The sequence below is a fragment of the Aquarana catesbeiana genome, linkage group LG06, assembly GCF_042186555.1.
Source record: "Aquarana catesbeiana isolate 2022-GZ linkage group LG06, ASM4218655v1, whole genome shotgun sequence".
NCBI lineage: Eukaryota > Metazoa > Chordata > Amphibia > Anura > Ranidae > Aquarana > Aquarana catesbeiana.
In genome coordinates, this window is record NC_133329.1 from 258,562,382 (window position 1) to 258,587,451 (window position 25,070).

The 25,070-nt window shown below is 43.6% G+C and overlaps 1 protein-coding gene across 3 annotated transcripts in view; it reads right to left on the reverse strand.

Moving 5' to 3' along the window:
- The window catches only part of CFAP410 (cilia and flagella associated protein 410), a 145,502-nt gene that overhangs the window by 76,773 nt on the left and 43,659 nt on the right, over nucleotides 1-25,070 (reverse strand). For all 3 annotated transcript variants that reach the window (XM_073633221.1, XM_073633222.1, XM_073633223.1), the window contains one exon: nucleotides 1,558-1,604. In XM_073633221.1, the coding sequence (XP_073489322.1) occupies nucleotides 1,558-1,604 (47 nt within the window). The remainder of the gene's footprint in view (nucleotides 1-1,557; nucleotides 1,605-25,070) is intronic.

Here is a 25,070-nt window from a genome sequence, read left to right on the forward strand (position 1 = left end):
CACTCCTGAAAAGCCTAGGTGCTGCCTACAGCCATCCACAGACTTAAATGGCTGTACTTGGGTATACACTGGTATATACCCAAGTGCCAGGATATACACTGTATTGTCAAAAGTATTGGGACGCCTGCCTTTACACCCACACATGAACTTTAATGACATCCCAGTCTTAGTCCATAGAGTTCAATATTGCGTTGGCCCATCCTTTGCAGCTATAACAGCTTCAATTCTTCTGGGGAGGCTGTCTACAAGGTTTAGGATTGTTGGAATGTTTGTACATTCTTTCAGAAGCGCATTTGTGAGATCAGGCACTGATGTTGGAAGAGAACGCCTGGCTCGCAGTCTCCACTCTAATTCATCCCAAAGGTGTTCTATCGGGTTAAGATCAGGACTCTGTCCAGGCCAGTCAAGTTCCTCCACCCCAAACTCACTCATCCATGTCTTTATGGACCTTGCTTTGTGCACTGGTGCGCAGTCATGTTGGAACAGGAAGGGGCCATCTCCAAACTGTTCCCAGTTGGGATGAATTGGAGTAGATTACAAGCCAGGCATTCTCTTCCATCATCAGTGCCTGACCTCGCAAATGCGCTTCTGGAAGAATGGTCAAATATTCCCATAGACACACTCCTAAAACTTGTGGACAGCCTTGCCAGAAGAGTTGAAGCTGTTATAGCTGCAAAGGGTGGGCCAACTCACTAATGAACACTACAGACTAAGACTGGGATGTGATTTAAGTTCATGCGTGTGTAAAGGCAGGCGTCCCAATAGTTTTCACAATATAGTGTACATGTGTACAGCTGTGCACAGCCATTCAAGTCTATGGGCAGCTGTACACACCACCTGGGTTTTCCAGGCAGGGAAAATATGCTGGAATTTACATTGCACAAGCTCAGGTGCTTCTGTGCAAGAGCTTTAAAAAGGCTAACAAGCTTGTTGAAGATCTAACTAATTTTTGAAAATCCTTCATTACTTCAGTGCAAAGCAACATCACAACAAATTCTGAATGCAGTATTTTTTTCTTTATCAACCATTAGCACAGCAAATGCACCATTTATAGTTTAAAGTGAAATTCCTGACTCTCTCTGGTGCTGGGGAGAGTACTGCAAATCCAACATTCTATCTTATAAAAAATAAATAAACAAATCACACATTATCTGCAATACAGTTGCAGCACAGATGTAAGATAAAGAACACAGTATACATCACTACTGGCAAGGTCTGATTAGCATCTGGGTGCACATAAATCTATGTTTTCCTATAACAGAAGGGGTTATGCCATGCTATGAACAAATACATAGCGGAATTACTCAGGAACAAGAGATATTTGACTTTGGAAAAATGTACTAAAATATCCCTGAAAGGAATACAATGAATAGATCTTAATGCTTATAAATATTCTATGAATCACAAAGGTTTCCTATGACTTGGAAAGAAGAAAAATACATAAAAAAAAAAAAAAAAAAAAAAAAAAAAAGAGTATAGCATTAAATATAATATATCAATGATTTATTCTTCTGTTTACTTGTATATCAAATGGAGGTTATAAGGAAAGTGACTTACCTCAAAGTCATAACTTCAATGTTTGGAAGCTCGTGACATATTGAAATCTGGAATAAAAAACATTTACTAACAGTAATGAAAATACTAAGTTGTTTTTGTTACTCTTTTTAAACCTCCCTTTACCGTTTCATCTCTAAATTATCCCTAAAGCTGACTGGTCTATGCAAAAATGACCATCCCCAACTCCAGTGTGTTTTATTTCTAGTGACTGTTCAGACTAACCTAATTAGAATATGGCCTATATTTATAAAATCTTTATGTGAATATTTATGACCACATTTTTGTCATATTCTGCAACACTTTTCATTGGACAATAAGTTATTAATATATGTTTCTGCCCTAGTAAATTGGAGAGAGTGTGCCAGCCATTTGTGGGATAGCTTGGCAAACAGAGATGAGGCTGGAGAGGAATGGAACATCTATAGCTGCAGTATATGTGTAAATAAGTGGCATAGGAAGACCACAGAAATGTCTCCACATAATTAATAGCAACAGGATTATTTACACTAGAATGCTACATGGTGTTCCTTATTTTGGAGGATTTACAGAAAATTAACATTCTTCTGGTTTGTTAGATCACCAGAAACATAAGGAACAATAATAACCTTTGTATCCAACAGTTAACAGAAAACCTAAAATAATAATAAACTCCTACATATACCCCCTGAAGTGAGTAGCCCTAGGTGATACACAGTGATTAAGCAAATCTTCCTTCATAAGCTGTACCTGTTTACTTGCAACCATCTTTCCTCTGCAGCCTTCTAAAGTACAAAGATCAGATAGTAAATTCTTAGCTTTCAGGAGGCAGAAATCTGGTGTCACACACTGCACAGCAAAGGAGCAATGAGCCAAGTGTAATCTGACAACTGAGTGAAGGGAATCGACCCCCCCCCAGCAGTCTCATTGAGAAACATGCAGATCTGAGGCTATCAAACATCTGCTGTGTGCTTGGAGAGAGGGGTCAACACCATGGATTGTCTGGCATTAGGGGAAACTGTCAGAAGTAACAGATCAGGTTGCAGAGGAAGGATAGAGCAGCAAGGATTCCCACAAAGCCCCTTTTACACTGGGGCTGCGGCCATGTTAGTGCTACAGCACCGCTCATTTTAGCAGTGCTCTAGCTCTGTTTAGGCGACACTTTTTGGCCACTAGGGGGGTGCTTTTAACTTCAAAGAAGGGGTTAGAAACGCAATTGTTGCAGCGCTTTCAAATCACTTTTCAGGCTTTGGAAGCGCTGCCTATTCATTTCAATGGGCAGGGCGTTTTGGGAGCGCTAAATACAGCGCTTCCAAACCGTGCCAAAGATGCTGCTTGCAGGACTTTTCCTAACGTCCCACAAGCGCACCGCCCCAGTGTGAAAAGACACACTGAAATGAATGGGAGTTGGCGTTCAGGCGCTATTTATAGGCTATTTCTAGCGCTAAAACACTGAAAACTGTCTCAGTCTCAGGTCGAAGTGCTGTGGATTAAGGCAAGAACACACTATATGAGCATATGCTTTATTCAGTTTTCTTCTTGTTCACATTAATCTATGGGCACATTATCACCTATACACTTTTAAAACAAGAATAATTTTTGTTATCATTGGTTGGTGCAATTATCGATTCATATTTATTGTCTATGCTAATTTGCCTCCTGTCTGGGTTATAGTTTAGCAACAGGACCCTTATCACGGATATTTTGTTTCTTTAAACTTTAACCTTATTCACTAATTTGTTTTAACAATTTTTGAGGGTAGATATTTCTTCACAGTATTTTTATCACTATTTTATAATTATTTATTATATTTTATGTCCAGCGCTACACTGATTTACATCTATACTAATTTTGCCTTATATCGGGGTTATAGTGTTTAGCAGCAGGACCCTTATCACAATAATTTGTTCATTATTGTAATTTTCACTGTTTATGCATGTAGTGCAGTTCTTAATTTATTTTTAGTTTTTAATTTCTGATATCCAGATCTGCAGCTTGTGTTTTTTTTCCCTTAAAATGGATATTTTTGAGTACAGGTCCCAGGTAGTCACAGACACTACGGTTGTTTTTGATGGAAGGGAGGATCTGAGGGATGATCTGGCAGGATGTTTCCTCAGATTAAAAAACCTCACCATCACGGAAGTACATTTAAGATGGGGTATTGCGTATTTAGAGGAGTACATAAAGGAAAACATGGTTCCCAGGAGTCTTAGATGGGAGGTCAATCCCCAGAAAGAAGACAATGAACTAGCTGAGTGGTTTAAGTACTTTAATAAGGCAGGAGTGGGTTTTCTACAATTTTTGGTGGCTAAAAAGAAACGCAGACTAACTATGCTTGATTTAGAAATCAATGGTATTAGAACTAAACTCACCCCCTTTAAGGAGGACCAGGAGTATTCACGTAGATCTGAGGCTTTAAAAACCATACTGATCAAGGAAGAAACTGAGCAAAAACAAAATAAAAGGAGGAAGTATAATAGGGATGCTAAGGACTATAAGGACAACTTGGTCTTTACGGAGTTCCACCCAAATTTTGAACAATATCTGTATGTATTCTCTTCCTTGCCTAGATGCTGACATGCCGTTTAAAAAAATTTAAATCGCCGTAATTACCTTTTATTTTTCTATTCTTCTTTGCACTTCCTGGTTCTCCTCCCGTGGGAGTAGGCGTGTTTCTAGCCTCTCCCAGACTCCTGGGAGCTAGTCTCAGGCTTCCCAGTATGCCACTGAGCATGTGCGGGAACGAGCAGTGAATGCTGGGAGCACAGCATTCACCACATCCAGGAAATAAATGCTTGTGGGCTTCAAATGCCCACAATGAAGATGGAAACCGCCTGCAGCGAATAATATAAGTTTAAGAAGAAAAGTTTGTGAATGAACTCAAAAAAAAAAAAAAAAAAAAAAAAAGGATAGATAGGTGGACCCCCGCTTTAAATGGCAAATTCCTCCCCCCCATTGATCCCCCTATCATCTCTGCTAGTCAGGGTTCACAGCTTCCGGTAGTGACTCATGATACTAGGGCGGTCCCTATATCTAATGTAGCACATACACATCACGATTATTCCCAACCCTCTAGAGGTAGGAAACCACAAAAACATTTTAGCCAATCAAGGAACATGAGAGGGGGGAACAATTCTCTCCCCCGTCCATACCAGCACTCACCTCCACCTTGGAGACAGGAGGGCCGGGTGAACTACCAAGTTCGAAATAGGGGTTATCACCATTTTGATCAACAGAACCCCAGGGCTGAACGCCGCCGTTATGATTATAATGACGAACGTGAACGGTATGAGGCCAATATTAATATTAGAAATAGATTTTCACCCTTGTTGAATACCACTGAGGATAACGCAATGGACCTGGGTGGTAGTCACAATAACACTCCTTGTCCCCCTCCAAACCAACATATAGGAGAAAGCCGTGTCAGATGGGATTTTCAGTTGGCTGGCAGGGGAAGAAACAAAAGGAATGGCGACGCAAGAGAGGGTGCAGAGGGGGGAGGAAACTTCAACCCAAAAAGGAGGAGGATCTAGACACTAATGGGATTATAAATTTGAGCACTAAAGAACTCTCAAAAAAGGCGCTCGCCACTCTCAATAAAGGCTTGAAATTTGTCCCACCCCGGAATCTTGACAGGTTTCAGACGTTTATTGACGTGCAAAAGTATACACGCAAACTTAATATCAAAAGGTATATTATGAGTAATTCATCCAGACAACTAACTAGGGAAGCATCTGTTGTGGTCCATTCTGGGTTGTCTAATGCTTCACTGTTTAATCTGCCAGGCAGTGTAGCACCTAATGTCAGCATTTTTCGTGACTTGGTGCTGAGCGATTTAACCAAGTTGAAATTGAGATCGGTGCAGGCTCAGCAGAACATTAAAGTAGGATTAGAGACTTTGTGCAATAGAAAAGAGATAATTGTACACCCCTCAGATAAGGGCGGGGCTATTGTTATCCTGGATAAGGATTCCTATACTAACGAAATGGAGAGAATCCTTTCTGATGTTGACACCTATTGTCCTTTATCATCAGATCCAACAGCCGCGTATAAGCGCGAATTGAGTGCACTAATAGAAAAAGGGTATGATATGGGGATTCTAAATAAAAAAGAAAAAGAACATTTGGTTCCCCTAGCCCCTCGCCTACCGGTCATTTATATTTTGCCAAAAGTCCACAAAACTCTATTGAATCCCCCGGGAAGGCCCATCATCAGTGGTATTGATTCTATCACTTCACGTGTTGGTAAATATATATTGATATAAATATACTGATTTTTATCTTCAACCACTGGTGATGGGTACCCCTTCATTTCTCAAGGACACGAAACATGTCCTTAACCTGTTGAGTGAGGTGGAATGGAAGGCTACATATATGTTGGTGACAGCCGATGTCGCATCACTCTATACATCGATCTCTCATCAATTGGGACATGAGGCGGTGCGACATTTCCTCTATCGAGACTCCAATATCCCCGTCACACAATGTAATTTTGTGATGGAGCTATTGGATTTCTTGATGGAGCACAACCATTTTTGGCATAATGGTGCACACTATCTACAGGTGAAGGGGGTGGCCAAGGGGGCTAAATTTGCCCACAGCATGGCCAACCTCTTCATGGCCAAATGGGAGGAAGATGAAGTTCTGCATGACAAGCCTGTCCAGCTTGTCATGTGGAAAAGATTTATAGATGATGTCCTATTTATATGGGACGGTGATGCAGAATCTGTTGCTTCTTACCTGTCAGTTCTTAATAATAACAACAGGGGTATAGTGTTCACGTATGAAGCTAGCCCGACTCAGATCCATTTTTTGGATCTGGTTATCAATATTGTTAATGGTAGGATTACCACCTCCACCTTCTTCAAACCAACAGACAGGAATAGCTTCATCCCTCTTGACTCCTGTCACCACCGTTCCTGGTTAACAGCTGTCCCCAAAGGACAATTTCTGCGTTTAAGGCGGAATTGTTCAAATGTAGAACAATTTTATAGGGAAGCCTCCACTTTAAGATCCAGATTTCTAAATAAGGGCTATGATTCAATGACTCTTGATTCCTTGATTTGCGAGGTAGGAAATAGGGACTGCAAGGACCTACTGATGGATAAACCTCCTCGAACTGATGATAGAGAGGACTTTGGACTTGCTTTCATCACCACCTATTCAAGCCAACATTGGGCCATAAAAAGGATCATAAAAAAACATTGGCCAGTTATTAAAAATGATCGGATCCTTGGGCCCTTATTGTCGGACAAACCTCGGGTTTTGTTCAGGGGAGCCACCAGCTTCAGGCACATTCTGGCATCCAATGTTCCAGATCCACCTGTGCGTCTGAGCTTTTTTGGTGATCTTAAAGGGTTTTCCCCATGTAGAAGATGTAAAGTATGTAGGGTCAATACATTAAACAACAGGAGATAGACCGAGTTCACTTCAGTCAATACGGGTCTAACATATCCTATTAAATCACTGATCACATGTACCACCAAATGCGTTGTATACCTGTTAAGGTGCCCTTGCGGGTTGGAGTATTTGGGACGCACTGTCAAAGAAGTTACACGTGAGGTTGGGTGAACATATCACCAACATTAAACAAGGCTTTGATAAGCACAGTGTCTCTAGACACTATGACCTTGTGCATAACCGTGACCCAACGGGCACTACCTTTATTGGTATAGAGAAATATGTCCCCCATTGGTGGGGTAGCAATGGTAAAAGGTCTATCTCTAGATCCGAGACTAATTGGATCTATAGATTGGGCTCCCATGCCCCTGGTGGCTTGAATATAGAATGGGACATCAACTGTTTTATTAATAACAGTTGATGTCCCATTTGTAGTATTTTGTCCCTCTTCAATCACGAGACCTCCTTTTTTCCCTTTAGTTGCTTTTCATTACTTTTGACATCAAGGGATATATACATATTCTTTGTGATTCCCACTTAGGATTATGTGCATTTAAATGGAATTATCCTTATGATGTTTTTACTGGAGGGGCTCTTTGTGATTGGTAGGGATGGTATTTATCATATTGCCCATTCTTGTTAAGATTTGGGTTGTATTAATTCTTATGCATCCTGGAGCTAAATAGGTTTCCTATTTCAATTTATTTTTCTTCCTCTGGCTTAACTTTACCCCCTTTTATATACTTTTATATTTTTATTAATATTATCTGCAGTACAATAAATAGCACGTATTGGGTGGACTTGTTAGTGTTCACGAGTCTGGCAATATTTTTTGATGCCAAAGGATTACATTGAAGAATTCCTTCTTTATAGTTTATTTATTTTCTTAGGGATTTTGTAAATGTCCACTAGATGGCATAGTTTTTAGATAGCTTGTATTTATCTTATGTTTATCCAGCAAGTGTCCCAGCTGTTTATTATCTGTGCGCTGAGTGTTTCCCTATTGTGTCTCCAAATTAGGATTCTCAGTTAAACCAATCTGGATATTCAGCTCGGACTGAGCTAGCCAATAACGCTGCTTTCCGTAGCGCTGTTCGGCTATATAATGCGCATGCGCGTGCGCGGTCACGTACACCTGATGACGTCAATTGTGACGAAACGGCCATAGGGTCACAACGTTGAATGCGCATGCGCGGTTTTTATCTAAACAACGGTGGAGCCATTTTCATAGCCTTATTATAGGTTTTTATATTGTTTTCAGCTTGGGCATTGTATATGCCTTTTTAATGCAGTGTACCTGCTATTGTAACTGCCTTTTTGGAATAAATGGAACTTGATCATCTGCACTATGGAAGTTCCTTTTTCTTTTTACATGACATTCCCATGCTGAAGTGTTTGATGAGCGTATCATCCAGTCACTTAAATCTCTGGAGAGCTCTTGGCCATCATCCATGAGCCATCGTGAAGGGAAGTTGGAGGAGCCATAGATCTTATCCCTGCAGGACTTCTACGGTGACCTACTAAGCCTGTTTTGACCCCCCTGAATAAGGGCGGTTGCAGGCTCTCTGGTAAGCCTCCATTTCTCCCCTTTGGTGGTGGGCGTCACATGCAAGTGGATTGCTGAATCTTGGAGTTCACATCTTTTACTCCACAATTTTTCTTTGGGACTTTCTTGGACTTTATTATCACAATTGAACATTCTTCCTAATTTATTTTAGGTGTCTTGAACACATATTTTCCACTAATTATTTTTTATTGATGGTTGAGTATTTTTGGTTTGTTCACATTAATCTATGGGCACATTATCACCTATACACTTTTATAACAAGAATAATTTTTGTTATCATTGGTTGGTGCAATTATCGATTCATATTTATTGTCTATGCTAATTTGCCTCCTGTCTGGGTTATAGTTTAGCAACAGGACCCTTATCACGGATATTTTGTTTCTTTAACTTTAACCTTATTCACTAATTTGTTTTAACAATTTTTGAGGGTAGATATTTCTTCACAGTATTTTTATCACTATTTTATAATTATTTATTATATTTTATGTCCAGCGCTACACTGATTTACATCTATTCAGTTTTCTTTGTAGAGGTTTACAAACACTTAACACTTTAACCACTTGCCTCCCACCACATGTAAAAATCATATTTTTTTGCTAGAAAATTACTCAGAACCCCCAAACATTATGTATATGTTTTTTTAGCAGAGACCCTAGGGAATAAAATGGTGTTGCAACTTTTTATGTCTTTTTAAGCAGGAAAGTTTCTGAAGAATCTATAATTTGGGGTAGATATACCAAAGCAGTAGAGGCTGTTTTCTTGACAAACTGAATGCACTTTGAATATCCAAACATGTCCTTGCAAAACACTTGTTCTTTTAATTTTCCTTGCACAAGACCAGGTATTAAAAGTAAACATAGGTTTATCTCATTTACTAGCACTCACCTTGCCAATTGAATACACACTTTGCTAAAGTTAACAGTCTCTAATCCTTTAGTAAACCAACCCCAGAGTAGATGTCACAGTTACACCGGGACAATGATCTACTGTAGCAGGGCTCGACAAACCCCAGGCGCCAGGTCACCATGGCGACCAGAGGTTTTGTGCTGGCACCTGGGGTGCCGCCCAAATTCTCCCCACACCCCACCTGTGCCCCCCCACTATGTATCCTGAGCTCCGTTTACCCATCTGCAGGCCCAGGACAAGCATAGTGGGTGCCACCAGGTAGAAGGAAGGGAGGAGAGCGTGTGACGTCACTTCTGGGTCCCTGTTAAGTTTCCATGGCCATCAAGGCCAGAAATGAATGTAATGCAGTGCTATGAGCACTGCATTACATTTATTGGAGCACAGGAGACCCTGCATGTCTCATTAAAGAGAACCTGACACCAAAAAATCACCACATAGGGGACTTTTCTTCCCCCTATGTGATGGGGGGAAAAAAAGCTAAATAAAATTTTAAAAAAATGGAGGCGCACACGGCGGGCCGCCTATGCCTGAAAACATTGATTGCAATACACGTTACGTATCTCCGCACGAATACGAGAGCATTAATGAGAGCATTCATTTTAGTAACGCTAAACTGATGACCGAAGGGGGGCTTTTAAAGCGTCCTCTATGGAAAATATAGGGTATTGACATGTTTAAGGTTTAACATGTTGGCATCTATTTACTTGGCTTTTATATTTTACCCAAAAATTGGGTAATTTATTGCATTCTTGTGCCACCTAATCTTAACTTTTAATGTGTTTTTTTTACTGAAATTTTGCAGTGATTTCGTATGACATAAAAAATTGGAACTACTGCTATTTTATTCACTAGGGTGTCTGGTATTAGAACATATATAGTGTTTGGAGGTTTTATGTAATCTTCAGGCCTAAAATTATTTTTTAAACTTGTGTAAAAAAACATGCAAAAAACGGCTCTGGCTGTGAAAGGCTTAAAGGATAAGTTTACCTTCGGGAACATGTTACATGTTCCACCATATAATTTGTTAGTTAAAAAATGGCTCCTAACTTTTTTAGCTGGCTCCTAGATTCAAAGCACGTTTGCCAAGCCCTGTACTGTAGGGATTGTCTAGATCAGTGATGGCAAACCTTTTTGAGCCTGAGTGCCCAAACTGAAATAAATAAGTTGGTTTTGTGTTGCAAAGTGCCAACACGGCAATTCGCGAGAGAGGGGTGCTGAGCGAAAGAGGGGGGTGTGTGAGAGAGATGGGGGTGTGTGTAAAAGAGAGAGAGAGAGAGAGAGGCGGTTGTGAGAGAGAGAGGTTGTGTGTGTGTGAGAGAGGGAGGGGACACAGAGAGAGAGGGGGGGACAGAGAGAGAGAGGGGACAGAGAGAGAGAGACACAGAGAGAGGGGAGACAGAGAGAGAGAGGGATGTGAGATGCTGAGAGGGGGGACACACACAGAGAGGGGGGGAGGGGGACACACACAGAGAGGGGACACACACACAGAGGGGGGACAGAGAGAGAGAGGGGGGGCACAGAGAGAGAGAGAGGGGGGGCGCAGAGAGAGAGAGGGGGGGCAGAGAGAGAGAGAGAGGGGGGGACACAGAGAGAGAGAGAGAGAGGGGGGGACACAGAGAGAGAGAGAGGGGGGGACAGAGAGAGAGAGGGGGGGACAGAGAGAGAGGGGGGGACAGAGAGAGAGAGAGAGGGGGGACAGAGAGAGAGAGAGAGAGAGGGGGGACAGAGAGAGAGAGAGAGGGGGGGACAGAGAGAGAGAGGGGGGGGGACACAGAGAGAGAGAGGGGGGACACAGAGAGAGGGGGGACACAGAGAGAGAGGGGGGACAGAGAGAGAGAGAGGGGACACACACACACACAGAGGGGGGACACAGAGAGAGAGAGAGAGGGGGGACACACACACACAGAGGGGACACACACACAGAGGGGGGACACACACACACAGAGGGGACACACACACACACACAGAGGGGACACACACACACACAGAGGGGGAGACACACAGAGAGGGGACACACACACACACACACACACAGAGGGGACACACACACACACACAGAGGGGGGACACACACACAGAGAGGGGACACACACACACACACACACACACACACACACACACACACACACACAGAGAGGGGACACACACACACAGAGGGGACACACACACACACACACACACACAGAGGGGGGACACACACACACAGAGAGGGGACACACACACAGAGGGGGGGGGACACACACACACAGAGGGGGGACACACACACACAGAGGGGACACACACACAGAGAGGGGGGACACACACACACACAGAGGGGGGACACACACACACACAGAGGGGGGAAACACACACACAGAGAGGGGGGACACACAGAGAGAGAGGAGGGACACAGAGAGAGAGAGGGGGGGCAGCGAGGTGGAGCAGAAAGAGGGGGACACGGAGGGGGGACTGAAAAAGAGTGGAGCTGAGAGAAAGGGAGACCTATAGCTCTGTCCCTATCTGTAATCCCTGGTCAGCCTCCATGCCCCAGTCTTTGCATGCAGGTATTCAGTGTAAAATTGTGCCCAGTACCTGTCTCCATCCTTGATCTGGGAGAGCCCTCTGCTCTGTCCCATCCATCGGCTCCCTCACAGCCTGCGCCTCTCCGCCTGTCCTTGTCTTCCAGGCCCACAGTCAGTCTGTTCTCCGGGCCTCGCTGTTGGAGGTTTGAGGAGTCCAGGCTCCGGAAGGCACCAGGAATGACCCTCTTCGGCCATAAAATTAAGCGGTGAAGCTCTTCTCTTCTCTCCCTCCCGCGCTGTCAGGCCTGTAACCTACCACGCGGAGGATGCGGTGCCACCCACTCACTTGTGCACACAGTTTCCTGCACCTCGCTGCTGTTAGGCCTGTAGCATTCCACATGGAGGCTGCGGAGCCGCCCACTCACTCATGCAGATAATTTCCTGCACCTCGCCGCTGCTTGCTGCCGTGTTCTTCCCGCCGTGAACCTGGACCCTCTTGCGTGCCCGCAGAGATGGCTCTACGTGCCAGCTGTGGCACGCGTGCCATAGGTTCGCCATCACTGGTCTAGATCATAAATGAACTCCAGAAAAGACATTTCATACACTTTTCCTGTACATTTCTACACCAGCCACGAGGCACTGATGACAGTAAAGAACTTTTGCGCAAACAGCTAAAATGGTCAGGATTATTATTGATTTGTTGTGTAGGTGAAAGCTTCTGGGCTGTCATTCCCATGCTTCCCTCACTAATTGATGAGTAACTAACCCAAAGCTATAGTGATGGAAGGTTACAGTGGTTCTAAAGCCTTAAAGGGTAACTCCACTTTCGGGGGGGGGATAGCAAACAAAGAAAAAATAATATAGCGTATACAATTGCAACACAAGTCATATTGTAATTGAAGGTTATTAAAAATTACCTTTCCTATCTGCAGCTCTGGAATTTTTCTGAAAATGCAATGCAATATGGCTACCTGGAGGTGTTCTGTACACATAATGTGTACAGAACGATCCCCAGAAACATAATTTCCTGCTTGTGTGATTGGCTCACCAATTTTCCCAGAAGTCTGCACTAAGATACAAGTCAGATTTCAGGCATTCACAGATAAAGGGATGCAGGCCCAGCAGCTGCAGTTACACAGCTGGTTAATAATTATGAAACCACTCCCATTAGACTCACTTTGCACAGGGACACAAAGGAACAAACAGGGATTTCTTCAGAATAACAAAAAGTAGGGATCTGCAACAATGTTTGTGAAAATCCTTGTAATGTACATAGATCACACTCGGGGGGAGGTTTCTTTCTCAACAAAAGTGGAGTTACGCTTTAAGGTTTTATTTTTTTACCTTAAGGCATTCTATTCATTAAGGTAAAAAACCTTCTGCTGGAAAAGATAGCCCCCCCCCCCTTTACACTTACCTTATCTCGATCCAGTGATGTGCACGAGAACAGGGGGGTCTGTCCCTCCTCACTGGGCAGATTGATAGCAGCAGAAGCCATTGGCTCCCGTTTGTCACTTAGCCTGCCAAAGCACCCCCACAGAAAGTGGCTTTCTATGGGGGCACTCTGGGAGGGAGAACAAGAAGCGCTGGCAGGGGACCCAAGAAGAGTGGGATTGGAGCTATTCTGTGCAAAAGCATTGCACAGAGCAGGCAAGTATGACATGCTTATTGTTTTTATTTAAAAAAAAAGCAGGATTTAATATCACTATAAGGATGACAGTCCTGACATGTGTACCTTTAACTAGTAAATAATGTGCAAGTGAATCACTGACAGGTATGTCTTTAAAAGAATAATACAAAATAAGTTCTCACAACATGCCACAACCCTAGATCTTATCACTGCACTATAGAGAAACCCAATATAAATGATTAAAGCAGCCACTTTAAAGGAATACTGACAATAAACAAAATCTTCCAAACATAAAACAGGTTATGTTTGGTAGGTTTTGTTTAATGTCTTTAACATTATTTCCAAAAGACTGGCACCATCTTTGGTCAGGATTTTTTTCAGCGTTAGTAGCCACATCCTGGACTGAAATGCTAGCTTTGAGATGTCAGTCATTGAAATAATGGTGCCGGCACAATTCTCTGTTCTGTTGTCTTACAGAAATGAGTTCTCTAGCTTACTGTTAGATTGTGACTTGCTACAAAGGGCGTTCAGCTTTCCACATTGCCACCAATTTTTATCTAGTGATCACTTCTTATTATGTAAGGTTTTGTATTCAATAAATCCCTTTATTTTTGACCTACGCCATGTGGAGCCCCTTTTTTCTTTTTTCTCCATGTTTTTATCCATGATTGGTCCCTTTGAACCTGCCTGAAACCTGAGAGCGTGTGAGAGAGCTGTCCACCTCCAACGTTGACTGTCTTGGCTATCGGTGACCGTGACCCAAGTGACAACCTCGCCGATCGGAGATCGTGATCGCAGGGAGAATCTTTGGGGAGAGTGCACGGGAGGCTACTTCCACAAGCTCTGATAGACGTACTGCTATATGGCTGATACGTCCCACTTGATCTCGTAAGAGTACCTTACTCTAGATGTTTATGTCGTGTTGCCCATGATTGATGTGCCTTCCAGTCTCCAGTCAACATCATGGGTCCAAGCACCCCCTCTGTCTGAGAAGACTCCTTCCATGCATTGACTCCAGTTTTTGACTGCAGTCTGTGGAGTTCAACATACTGCTACTGGACATTTTCATATTTAACACATTTTGTTTGGACATTTATATACACCTCACCAGTGTTTAATGTGTAGAACAACATCATTTCTTATTTGTATCACCTATTTTGTGTATTTAGGTTTTGATTCACTCACATTTTAGCGCTGCACGTATTCTTTATATACAAAGTTATATTGTTACAGTCAGAGTGATCCCTGTGGCAGAGAGAATTAAGGAAGTGCTTCTTCCTTCTCGCAGCCAAATGATGACATTATTCTCCCAGATTATTTTCAAATCATTTGAATGGAAACCAAGGACTGCTTTGTAACAATAAAATATGTTTATTTATTTATAACTATACTTTGGCTGTATATTGTTACATTAGCCATGTACTCACACAGACTGATACATATATTTTAAAGCGGTTGTATACCCGCATACTAGCTCATTATGAGATACTTACCTTAGAACGAGGCGCCGGCATCTCATCCTGTCCACGCTGAGGGAGCTGACATCTCCCCTCGGCGTGTCTTCCGGGTATCGCGGCTCCGGCGCTGTGAGTGGCCGGAGCCGCGATGACGTCACTCCCGCGCGTGCGCGCGGGAGACTTCAGTCCGGCAAGCTCCGGAGTTTGCCGGGCTGTCGGCTGAGAATCCCGTGTGCGCATGCGCCGCTGCATTCAGCGGCTCATTGCGAGGGGAACATCTCCTAAACCGTACAGGTTTAGGAGATATTTTTTTTACCTACAGGTAAGCCTTATTATAGGCTTACCTGTAGGTAAAAGTTAACAAAAAAGGTATACAACCACTTTAAGTATTGGTGTTTGTTTTGGTTTTTTTAACAAATAATGTATATTTTCAGCTTAGGATAGCTGGCACATCTGCTAAAATAGTTCTACTTCAAGGAATCTATCAAAGACATGGTAAACTAGTTCCACTTGGATAAATCTATCAAACATGAAATAAGCCAGGCTAGGGATGAAGAGTGGTTGTGCACAGATCCCTCATAAAAAATATATACATTTTTCAATGAATGTGTTTTCAAAACTTGTTTTTCCATGTTTCAGAAAAGAAGTGTGCATTTTTTCTTTCATTTCCTGAAATGATATTCATACATTCCTCTTTTTCAGTTCAAGTCTAATGTGTGGTCCTGATGCTCTTCTGATAAACTATGACATAAGGAAAACCTAATTTTAACCTATGAAAAACTAGACAATACTGTAGGACATATTTAGGTCTATTTTTTCATTACAAAGATGCAAATTAAAGATTAACTGCAGAGGGTGCTGAGTGTTATAGAGATGAAGAAAATGGAATGCGCTTACAGTGGGGGAAATAATTATTTGATCCCCTGCAGATTTTGTAAGTTTGTCCACTTACAAAAGAAATAAAGGGTCTATAAGAGCACTTTCACACTGGGGGAGACATCGGCAGTAAAGTGCAGCTATTTTTGGGGGCTCTTTACTGTCGTTTTTGTGGCGCTTTTCGGCCACTAGCAGGGCACTTTTAACCCCCGCTAAGGGCCAAAAAAGGGTTAAAAGCGCCCAAGAAGTGCCGCTGCAGCAGCGCTTTGCCGGCGCTGCCCATCGATTTCAATGGGCAGGGGCGCTTTAGGAGCGGTGTATACACCGCTCCTACAGCGACTTAAAGATGCTGCTTGCAGGACTTTTTTTTACCATCCTGCCAGCGCACCGCTCCAGTGTGAAAGCACTCGGGCTTTCACACTGGAGTGAGAGGAGAGGCGCTTTGCAGGCGCTATTTTTGGCGCTATAGCGCCTGTAAAGTGCCTCTCGGTGTGAAAGCAACCTAATTGTTATCATAGGTGTATTTTAAATGATAGAGGCAGAATATCAACCAAAAATAAAAAAAAAACAAAACATGATACAAATGTTATAAATAGAGTTGCAGTGTAGTGAGTAAAATAAGTATGTGATCCCTTACCAACCAACAATAATTCTGGTTAGAAGGGAAAGCCGCTCACAGGACTACCACTCCTGGATAGTGGTTAACGCCCTCACTCAGCCTCACAGGTGCTGGCTCTGCACAAAATGTAGAAAACAAGGAAAAAAGCCTGGACGGCCGCACCTCTGTGAAGAAAAAAAGCACCTTTATTATAACAAAAATTGACAAACAGGTCACATAAAAAAGTAGATGATGCAGGACAACCGCTAACGCGTTTCACATCAACTGATGCTTACTCGTAACTAAATTGAAAGTTGTCACAACATGTACATGTAGCAGGTAGGTGATTAAAAACCATGTGAAACACCTGGCAGTAAGTGAAGAAAGATAAAAAAGGAGAGAAAAACACCAACCCCATTGCACATTTAACCTTCACAAGCCCAGAAAATGCAAAATACTGGTAGGAAATCAACTGAACTAAAAAGAAAAAAAAAAATTTTCTCTTCACGGAAGTGCGGCCGTCCAGGCTTTTTTCCTTGTTTTCAACAATAATTCTGGCTCCCACAGCCTGGCTACAGTATGTGCTCATGTGGTACACAGATTAGTCCTGTTAATCTAAGAAAGTGCTCTTAACAACAACTCGTTATGTGTATAAAAGACACCTGTCCACAGAAACTCTTTCTTCCATTCAAACCTCACTATCATGGGCAAGACCAAAGAGCTGTCAAAAGACATCAGGGACAAGATTGTAGACCTACACAAGGCCAGAATGGGCCATAAACACCATCAGCAAGAAGCTTGGTGAGAAGGAGACAATTATTATTTGCGATTATTCGCAAATGGAAGAAATACAAAATAACCATCAATCACCCCCAGTCCGGAGTTTCATGCAAGATTTCGCCTCATGGGGTAAGGATGATCATGAGAAAAGTGAGGGATCAGGCCAGAACTACACGGGAGGAGCTTGTGAACAATCTCAAGGCAGGTGGGGCCACAGTCACCGAACAAACCATTGGTAACACAATACGCTGCCATGGATTGAAATTCTGCAATGCCCGCAAGGTCCCCCACCTCAAGAAGGCACATGTACAGGCACGCCTGACGTTTGCCAATGAACATCTAAATGATTCAGAGAAGGATTGGGAGAAAGTGCTGAGGTCAGATGAGACCAAAATTGAGCTCTTTGGCGTTAACTCGACTCGTGTTTGGAGGAAGAAAAACGCTGACTATAAAGCTAAGAACACCATCCCTACAGTCAAGCACGGAGGTGGAAACATGATGCTTTGGGGCTGTTGTCCTGCTAAAGAAATAGGCCGACTTTGCTGCATTGAGGGGCCAGAGGATGGGGCCATATATTGTAAAATCTTGGATGAGAACCTTCTTCCTTCAGCCAGAACACTGAAGATAGATCGTGGGTGGGTCTTCCAGCATGACAATGACCCAGAATATACTGCCAAGGCAACAAAAGGAGTGGCTCAAGAAAAAGCACATTAGGGTCATGGCGTGGCCTAGACAGTCTCCAGACTTTAATCCTATAGAAAATTTATGGAGGGAGCTGAAACTTCAAGTTGCTAAGTGACAGCCAAGAAACCTTAAGGAGTTAGAGAAGATCTGTAAAGAGTGGACCAAAATTTCTCCTGAGATGTGTGCAAATCTGGTCACTAACTACAAGAAACTTCTTACCTCTGTGCTTGCCAACAAAGGTTTCTCCACTAAGTACCAAGTCATGTTTTGCTTGGGGATCAAATACTTATTTTACTCACTGAACTGCAACTCAATTTATAACATCTGTAACATGTTTTTTTCTGGATTTTTGGTTGATATCCTGTATCTATCAATTAAAATACACCGATGATAAAAATGATAGACCCTTCATTTCTTTGTAAGTGGGCAAACTTACAGAATCTGCAGGGGATCAAATAATTAAAAAATTATTTTTCCCACTGTACTGTATGTAGTCCAGCAAAAGAAGAGTCTTCAACCAGGGCAACGCTGTCTGGAATTTCAGTTTAGCAGTGCCAGGGTTGCCAGCCCAATGCAGGAAGTTAGAAGCTACTAGGATACCAAGTCCCTAATTCAATAGCTTTTGGACAGAACAACCTCACCCCATCTAGACACTGGTGGGAGGTTGCTCTGTCGAATTTATATAAATTATCTAGGCCTGTATACTTGCTGATGATTGATGTTCTTTAATTGTCTGTTCTAATAAGTTGATCTTTGTCAACCATCTGTTGCCTGCTTCCGTACCCTAGTGGGGAAAGCTACAGGGTACACTGCTTGGTTCAAAGTTCAGTTCTTCCTATTTGTGCACACTGCCAGTGGGGTGCTTGTGTCAGTATATACTGTACTGCTATACCCTCTGAGATAATACACATTGCTATCTTCAATATAGCCTCACGTTTGATTTCAGGGTGACCCTAAGGCACTGAAATCTCCAAACCCACGTTGTCTGAAGTGGTATAACCTGAGGTGTCAGGTGTTGTGGCCTTTTTCAGAGGGAAGATAAGAACAGAGGACCCAATATTAGTGAATTCTGCAGGGGTACCACTACATCTGACATTTTAACTACACTAAATTATCAATATTTCCCAAATTAAAACAGTCTTCATCCCTTACCTCTTCCTCAAAGGATATATGATTTATAGCTATCACTACAGCATCTGCAGCATTTCTGGTGGGATTACCAGGTATTTTTCAGTACTTGCAGTTTTTAAGGAGGCATAACAAGAAGAAATATATTACAGAGAGATGTGCTGAAGACAATTGTTTTAGATTTTACCCACACATAAACTTTACTTAGCTACTGTATTCATCGGCGTATAACACGCACTTTATCCCCCTGAAAATAGGGGGCAAATCATGTATGTGTGTTATACGCCTGGCTGCCTCGGAGGGGAAGGAAAGGGCGAGTCCTGCTTCATGGCCCTGCTCCTAGCATAGATGTCACATGTCCCGGCTTTGGACTGGTGTTCTGTCTATCATAGGAGCCGGGCCAGGAGGTGGGACTGTGTTTGACTGCGAGCGCCGAGTACACAGGAGATTCCGGCTCTGTGTAATCTGCACTGATGAAGCTGCATTGATGGGCAAAGGCGAGGCTGCAGATAGGCACTGATCAGGCTGCAATGGTGAGGCTGCAGATGGGCACTGATCAGGCTGCATTGGTGGGCAATGGCGAGGCTGCAGATGGGCACTACTCAGGCTGCATTGATGGGCAGTGATGAGGCTGCAGATGGGCTCTGATCAAACTGCACTGATTGGCAATGGTGAAGCTGCATTGATGGGCACTGGTGAGGCTGCATTAATGGAACTGTCCCTTATTTTGCTTCAAAATTTTTTATTTACATTTTTTTTTTTCTGAAACTTTCCTCTTAACCACTTAAGGACCGCCTAACGCCGATTTACGTCGGCAAAGCGGCACGGGCAGGCAAAATCACGTACATGTACGTGATTTGCCTTCCGTGGGTGGGGGGTCCGATCGGACCCCCCCCGCCGCCCGAGGCGGTCCCGTTCTGTTCCCCGGCGATCCGAGATGAGGGGGAGGCCATCCGTTCGTGGCCCCCCCCTCGCGATCGCCGCCGGCCAATGGGAACATTCCTTTGCTGCTGTATGCTAAACAGCAGCAAAGGAAATGATGTCATCTCCCCTCAGCTCGGTATTCCGTTCCAGCGCCGAGGGGAGAAGACATCAATGTAAGTGCACAACACACTACACACACAGTAGAACATGCCAGGCATACAAAACACCCCGATCCCCCCCCCGATCGCCCCCCGATCCCCCCCCAATCACCCCCCCCCCCCCCCGTCACAAACTGACACCAGCAGGTTTTTTTTTTTTCTGATTACTGCATGGTGTCAGTTTGTGACAGTTACAGTGTTGGGACAGTGAATATTACCCCCCTTTAGGTCTAGGATACCCCCCTAACCCCCCCTAATAAAGTTTTAACCCCTTGATCACCCCCTGTCACCAGTGTTGCTAAGCGATCATTTTTCTGATCGCTGTATTAGTGTCACTGGTGACGCTAGTTAGGGACGTAAATATTTAGGTTCGCCGTCAGCGTTTTATAGCGTCAGGGACCCCCATATACTATCTAATAAATGTTTTAACCCCTTGATTGCCCCCTAGTTAACCCTTTCACCACTGATCACCGTATAAACGTTACGGTTGACGCTGGTTAGTTCGTTTATTTTTTATAGTGTCAGGGCACCCGCCGTTTATTACCGAATAAAGGTTTAGCCCCCTGATCGCCCGGCGGTGATATGCGTCGCCCCAGGCAGCGTCAGATTAGCGCCAGTACCGCTAACACCCACGCACGCAGCATATGCCTCCCTTAGTGGTATAGTATCTGTACGGATCAATATCTGATCCGATCAGATCTATACTAGCGTCCCCAGCAGTTTAGGGTTCCCAAAAACGCAGTGTTAGCGGGATCAGCCCAGATACCCGCTAGCACCTGCGTTTTGCCCCTCCGCCCGGCCCACCCAAGTGCAGTATCGATCGATCGCTGTCACTTACAAAACACTAAACGCATAACTGCAGCGTTCGCAGAGTCAGGCCTGATCCCTGCGATCGCTAACAGTTTTTTTGGTAGCATTTTGGTGAACTGGCAAGCAAGCCCCAGGCAGCGTCAGGTTAGCGCCAGTAGCGCTAACACCCACGCACGCACCGTACACCTCCCTTAGTGGTATAGTATCTGATCGGATCAATATCTGATCCGATCAGATCTATACTAGCGTCCCCAGCAGTTTAGGGTTCCCAAAAACGCAGTGTTAGCGGGATCAGCCCAGATACCTGCTAGCACCTGCGTTTTGCCCCTCCGCCCGGCCCACCCAAGTGCAGTATCGATCGATCACTGTCCCTTACAAAACACTAAACACATAACTGCAGCGTTCGCAGAGTCAGGCCTGATCCCTGCGATCGCTAACAGTTTTTTTGGTAGCGTTTTGGTGAACTGGCAAGCACCAGCCCCAGGCAGCGTCAGGTTAGCGCCAGTACCGCTAACACCCACGCACGCAGCATAACCTCCCTTAGTGGTATAGTATCTGAACGGATCAATATCTGATCCGATCAGATCTATACTAGCGTCCCCAGCAGTTTAGGGTTCCCAAAAACGCAGTGTTAGCGGGATCAGCCCAGATACCTGCTAGCACCTGTGTTTTGCCCCTCCGCCCGGCCCAGCCCGGCCCAGCCCAGCCCAGCCCAGCCCACCCAAGTGCAGTATCGATCGATCACTGACACTTACAAAACACTAAACACATAACTGCAGCGTTCGCAGAGTCAGGCCTGATCCCTGCGATCGCTAACAGTTTTTTTGGTAGCGTTTTGGTGAACTGGCAAGCACCAGCGGCCTAGTACACCCCGGTCGTAGTCAAACCAGCACTGCAGCAACACTTGGTGACGTGGCCAGTCCCATAAGTGCAGTTCAAGCTGGTGAGGTGGCAAGCACAAGTAGTGTCCCGCTGCCACCAAGAAGACAAACACAGGCCCGTCGTGCCCATAGTGCCCTTCCTGCTGCATTCGCCAATCCTAATTGGGAACCCACCGCTTCTGCAGCGCCCGTACTTCCCCCATTCACATCCCCAATCAAATGCAGTCGGCTGCATGAGAGGCATTTTCTTTATGTCCTCCCGAGTACCCCTACCCAACGAACCCCCCCAAAAAAGATGTTGTGTCTGCAGGAAGCGCGGATATAGGCGTGACACCCGCTATTATTGTCCCTCCTGTCCTGACAATCCTGGTCTTTGCATTGGAGAATGTTTTGAACGCTACCATTCACTAGTTGAGTATTAGCGTAGGGTACAGCATTGCACAGACTAGGCACACTTTCACAGGGTCTCCCAAGATGCCATCGCATTTTGAGAGACCCGAACCTGGAACCGGTTACCGTTATAAAAGTTAGTTACAAAAAAAGTGTCAAAAAAAAAATATATATATATAAAATAAAAAAAAATAGTTGTCGTTTTATTGATCTCTCTCTCTCTATTGTTCTGCTCTTTTTTACTGTATTCTATTCTGCAATGTTTTATTGTTGTTATGTTTTATCATGTTTGCTTTTCAGGTATGCAATTTTTTATACTTTACCGTTTACTGTGCTTTATTGTTAACCATTTTTTTGTCTTCAGGTACGCCATTCACGACTTTGAGTGGTTATACCAGAATGATGCCTGCAGGTTTAGGTATCATCTTGGTATCATTCTTTTCAGCCAGCGGTCGGCTTTCATGTAAAAGCAATCCTAGCGGCTAATTAGCCTCTAGACTGCTTTTACAAGCCGTGGGAGGGAATGCCCCCCCCCCCCCCACCGTCTTCCGTGTTTTTCTCTGGCTCTCCTGTCTCAACAGGGAACCTGAGAATGCAGCCGGTGATTCAGCCAGCTGACCATAGACCAGAGTGGCTCCAAACATCTCTATGGCCTAAGAAACCGGAAGCTACGAGCATTTTATGACTTAGATTTCGCCGGATGTAAATAGCGCCATTGGGAAATTGGGGAAGCATTTTATCACACCGATCTTGGTGTGGTCAGATGCTTTGAGGGCAGAGGAGAGATCTAGGGTCTAATAGACCCCAATTTCTTCAAAAAAGAGTACCTGTCACTACCTATTGCTATCATAGGGGATATTTACATTCCCCGAGATAACAATAAAAATGATTAAAAAAAAAAAATATGAAAGGAACAGTTTAAAAATAAGATAAAAAAAGCAGAAAAATAATAAAGGAAAAAAAAAAAAAAAAAAAAAGCACCCCTGTCGCCCCCTGCTCTCGCGCTAAGGCGAACGCAATCGGCGGTCTGTCGTCAAACGTAAACAGCAATTGCACCATGCATGTGAGGTATCACCGCGAAGGTCAGATCGAGGGCAGTAATTTTTGCAGTAGACCTCCTCTGTAGATCTAAAGTGGTAACCTGTAAAGGCTTTTAAAGGCTTTTAAAAATGTATTTATTTTGTTGCCACTGCACGTTTGTGCGCAATTTTAAAGCATGTCATGTTTGGTATCCATGTACTCGGCCTAAGATCATCTTTTTTATTTCATCAAACATTTGGGCAATATAGTGTGTTTTAGTGCATTAAAATTTAAAAAAGTGTGTTTTTTCCCCAAAAAATGCGTTTGAAAAATCGCTGCGCAAATACTGTGTGAAAAAAAAAAAAATGAAACACCCACCATTTTAATCTGTAGGGCATTTGCTTTAAAAAAATATATAATGTTTGGGGGTTCAAAGTAATTTTTTTGCAAAAAAAAAATAACTTTTTCATGTAAACAATAAGTGTCAGAAAGGGCTTTGTCTTCAAGTGGTTAGAAGAGTGGGTGATGTGTGACATAAGCTTCTAAATGTTGTGCATAAAATGCCAGGACAGTTCAAAACCCCCCCAAATGACCCCATTTTGGAAAGTAGACACCCCAAGCTATTTGCTGAAAGGCATGTCGAGTCCATGGAATATTTTATATTGCGACACAAGTTGCGGGAAAGAGACACATTTTTTTTTTTTTTTTTTTTTTTTTTTTTGCACAAAGTTGTCACTAAATGTTATATTGCTCAAACATGCCATGGGAATATGTGAAATTACACCCCAAAATACATTCTGCTGCTTCTCCTGAGTACGGGGATACCACATGTGTGAGACTTTTTGGGAGCCTAGCCACGTACGGGACCCCGAAAACCAAGCACCGCCTTCAGGCTTTCTAAGGGCGTGAATTTTTGATTTCACTCTTCACTGCCTATCACAGTTTCGGAGGCCATGGAATGCCCAGGTGGCACAAACCCCCCCCAAATGACCCCATTTTGGAAAGTAGACACCCAAAGCTATTTGCTGAGAGGTATAGTGAGTATTTTGCAGACCTCACTTTTTGTCACAAAGTTTTGAAAATTGAAAAAAGAAAAAAAAAAATGTTTTTTCTTGTCTTTCTTCATTTTCAAAAACAAATGAGAGCTGCAAAATACTCACCATGCCGCTCAGCAAATAGCTTGGGGTGTCTACTTTCCAAAATGGGGTCATTTGGGGGGGTTTTGTGCCATCTTGGCATTCCATGGCCTCCGAAACTGTGATAGGCAGTGAAGAGTGAAATCAAAAATTTTCACCCTTAGAAATCCTGAAGGCGGTGATTGGTTTTCGGGGTCCCGTACGCGGCTAGGCTCCCAAAAAGTCCCACACATGTGGTATCCCCATACTCAGGAGAAGCAGCTAAATGTATTTTGGGGTGCAATTCCACATATGCCCATGGCCTGTGTGAGCAATATATCATTTAGTGACAACTTTATGCAAAAAAAAAAAAAAAAAAGTGTCACTTTCCCACAACTTGTGTCAAAATATAAAATATTCCATGGACTCAATATGCCTCTCAGCAAATAGCTTGGGGTGTCTACTTTCCAAAATGGGGTCATTTTGGGGGGTTTTGTGCCACCTGGGCATTCCATGGCCTCCGAAACTGTGATAGGTAGTGAGGAGTAAAATCAAAAATTTACACCCTTAGAAATCCTGAAGGTGGTGATTGGTTTTCGGGGCCCCGTACGCGGCTAGGCTCCCAAAAAGTCCCACACATGTGGTATCCCCATACTCAGGAGAAGCAGCTGAATGTATTTTGGGGTGCAATTCCACATAGGCCCATGGCCTGTG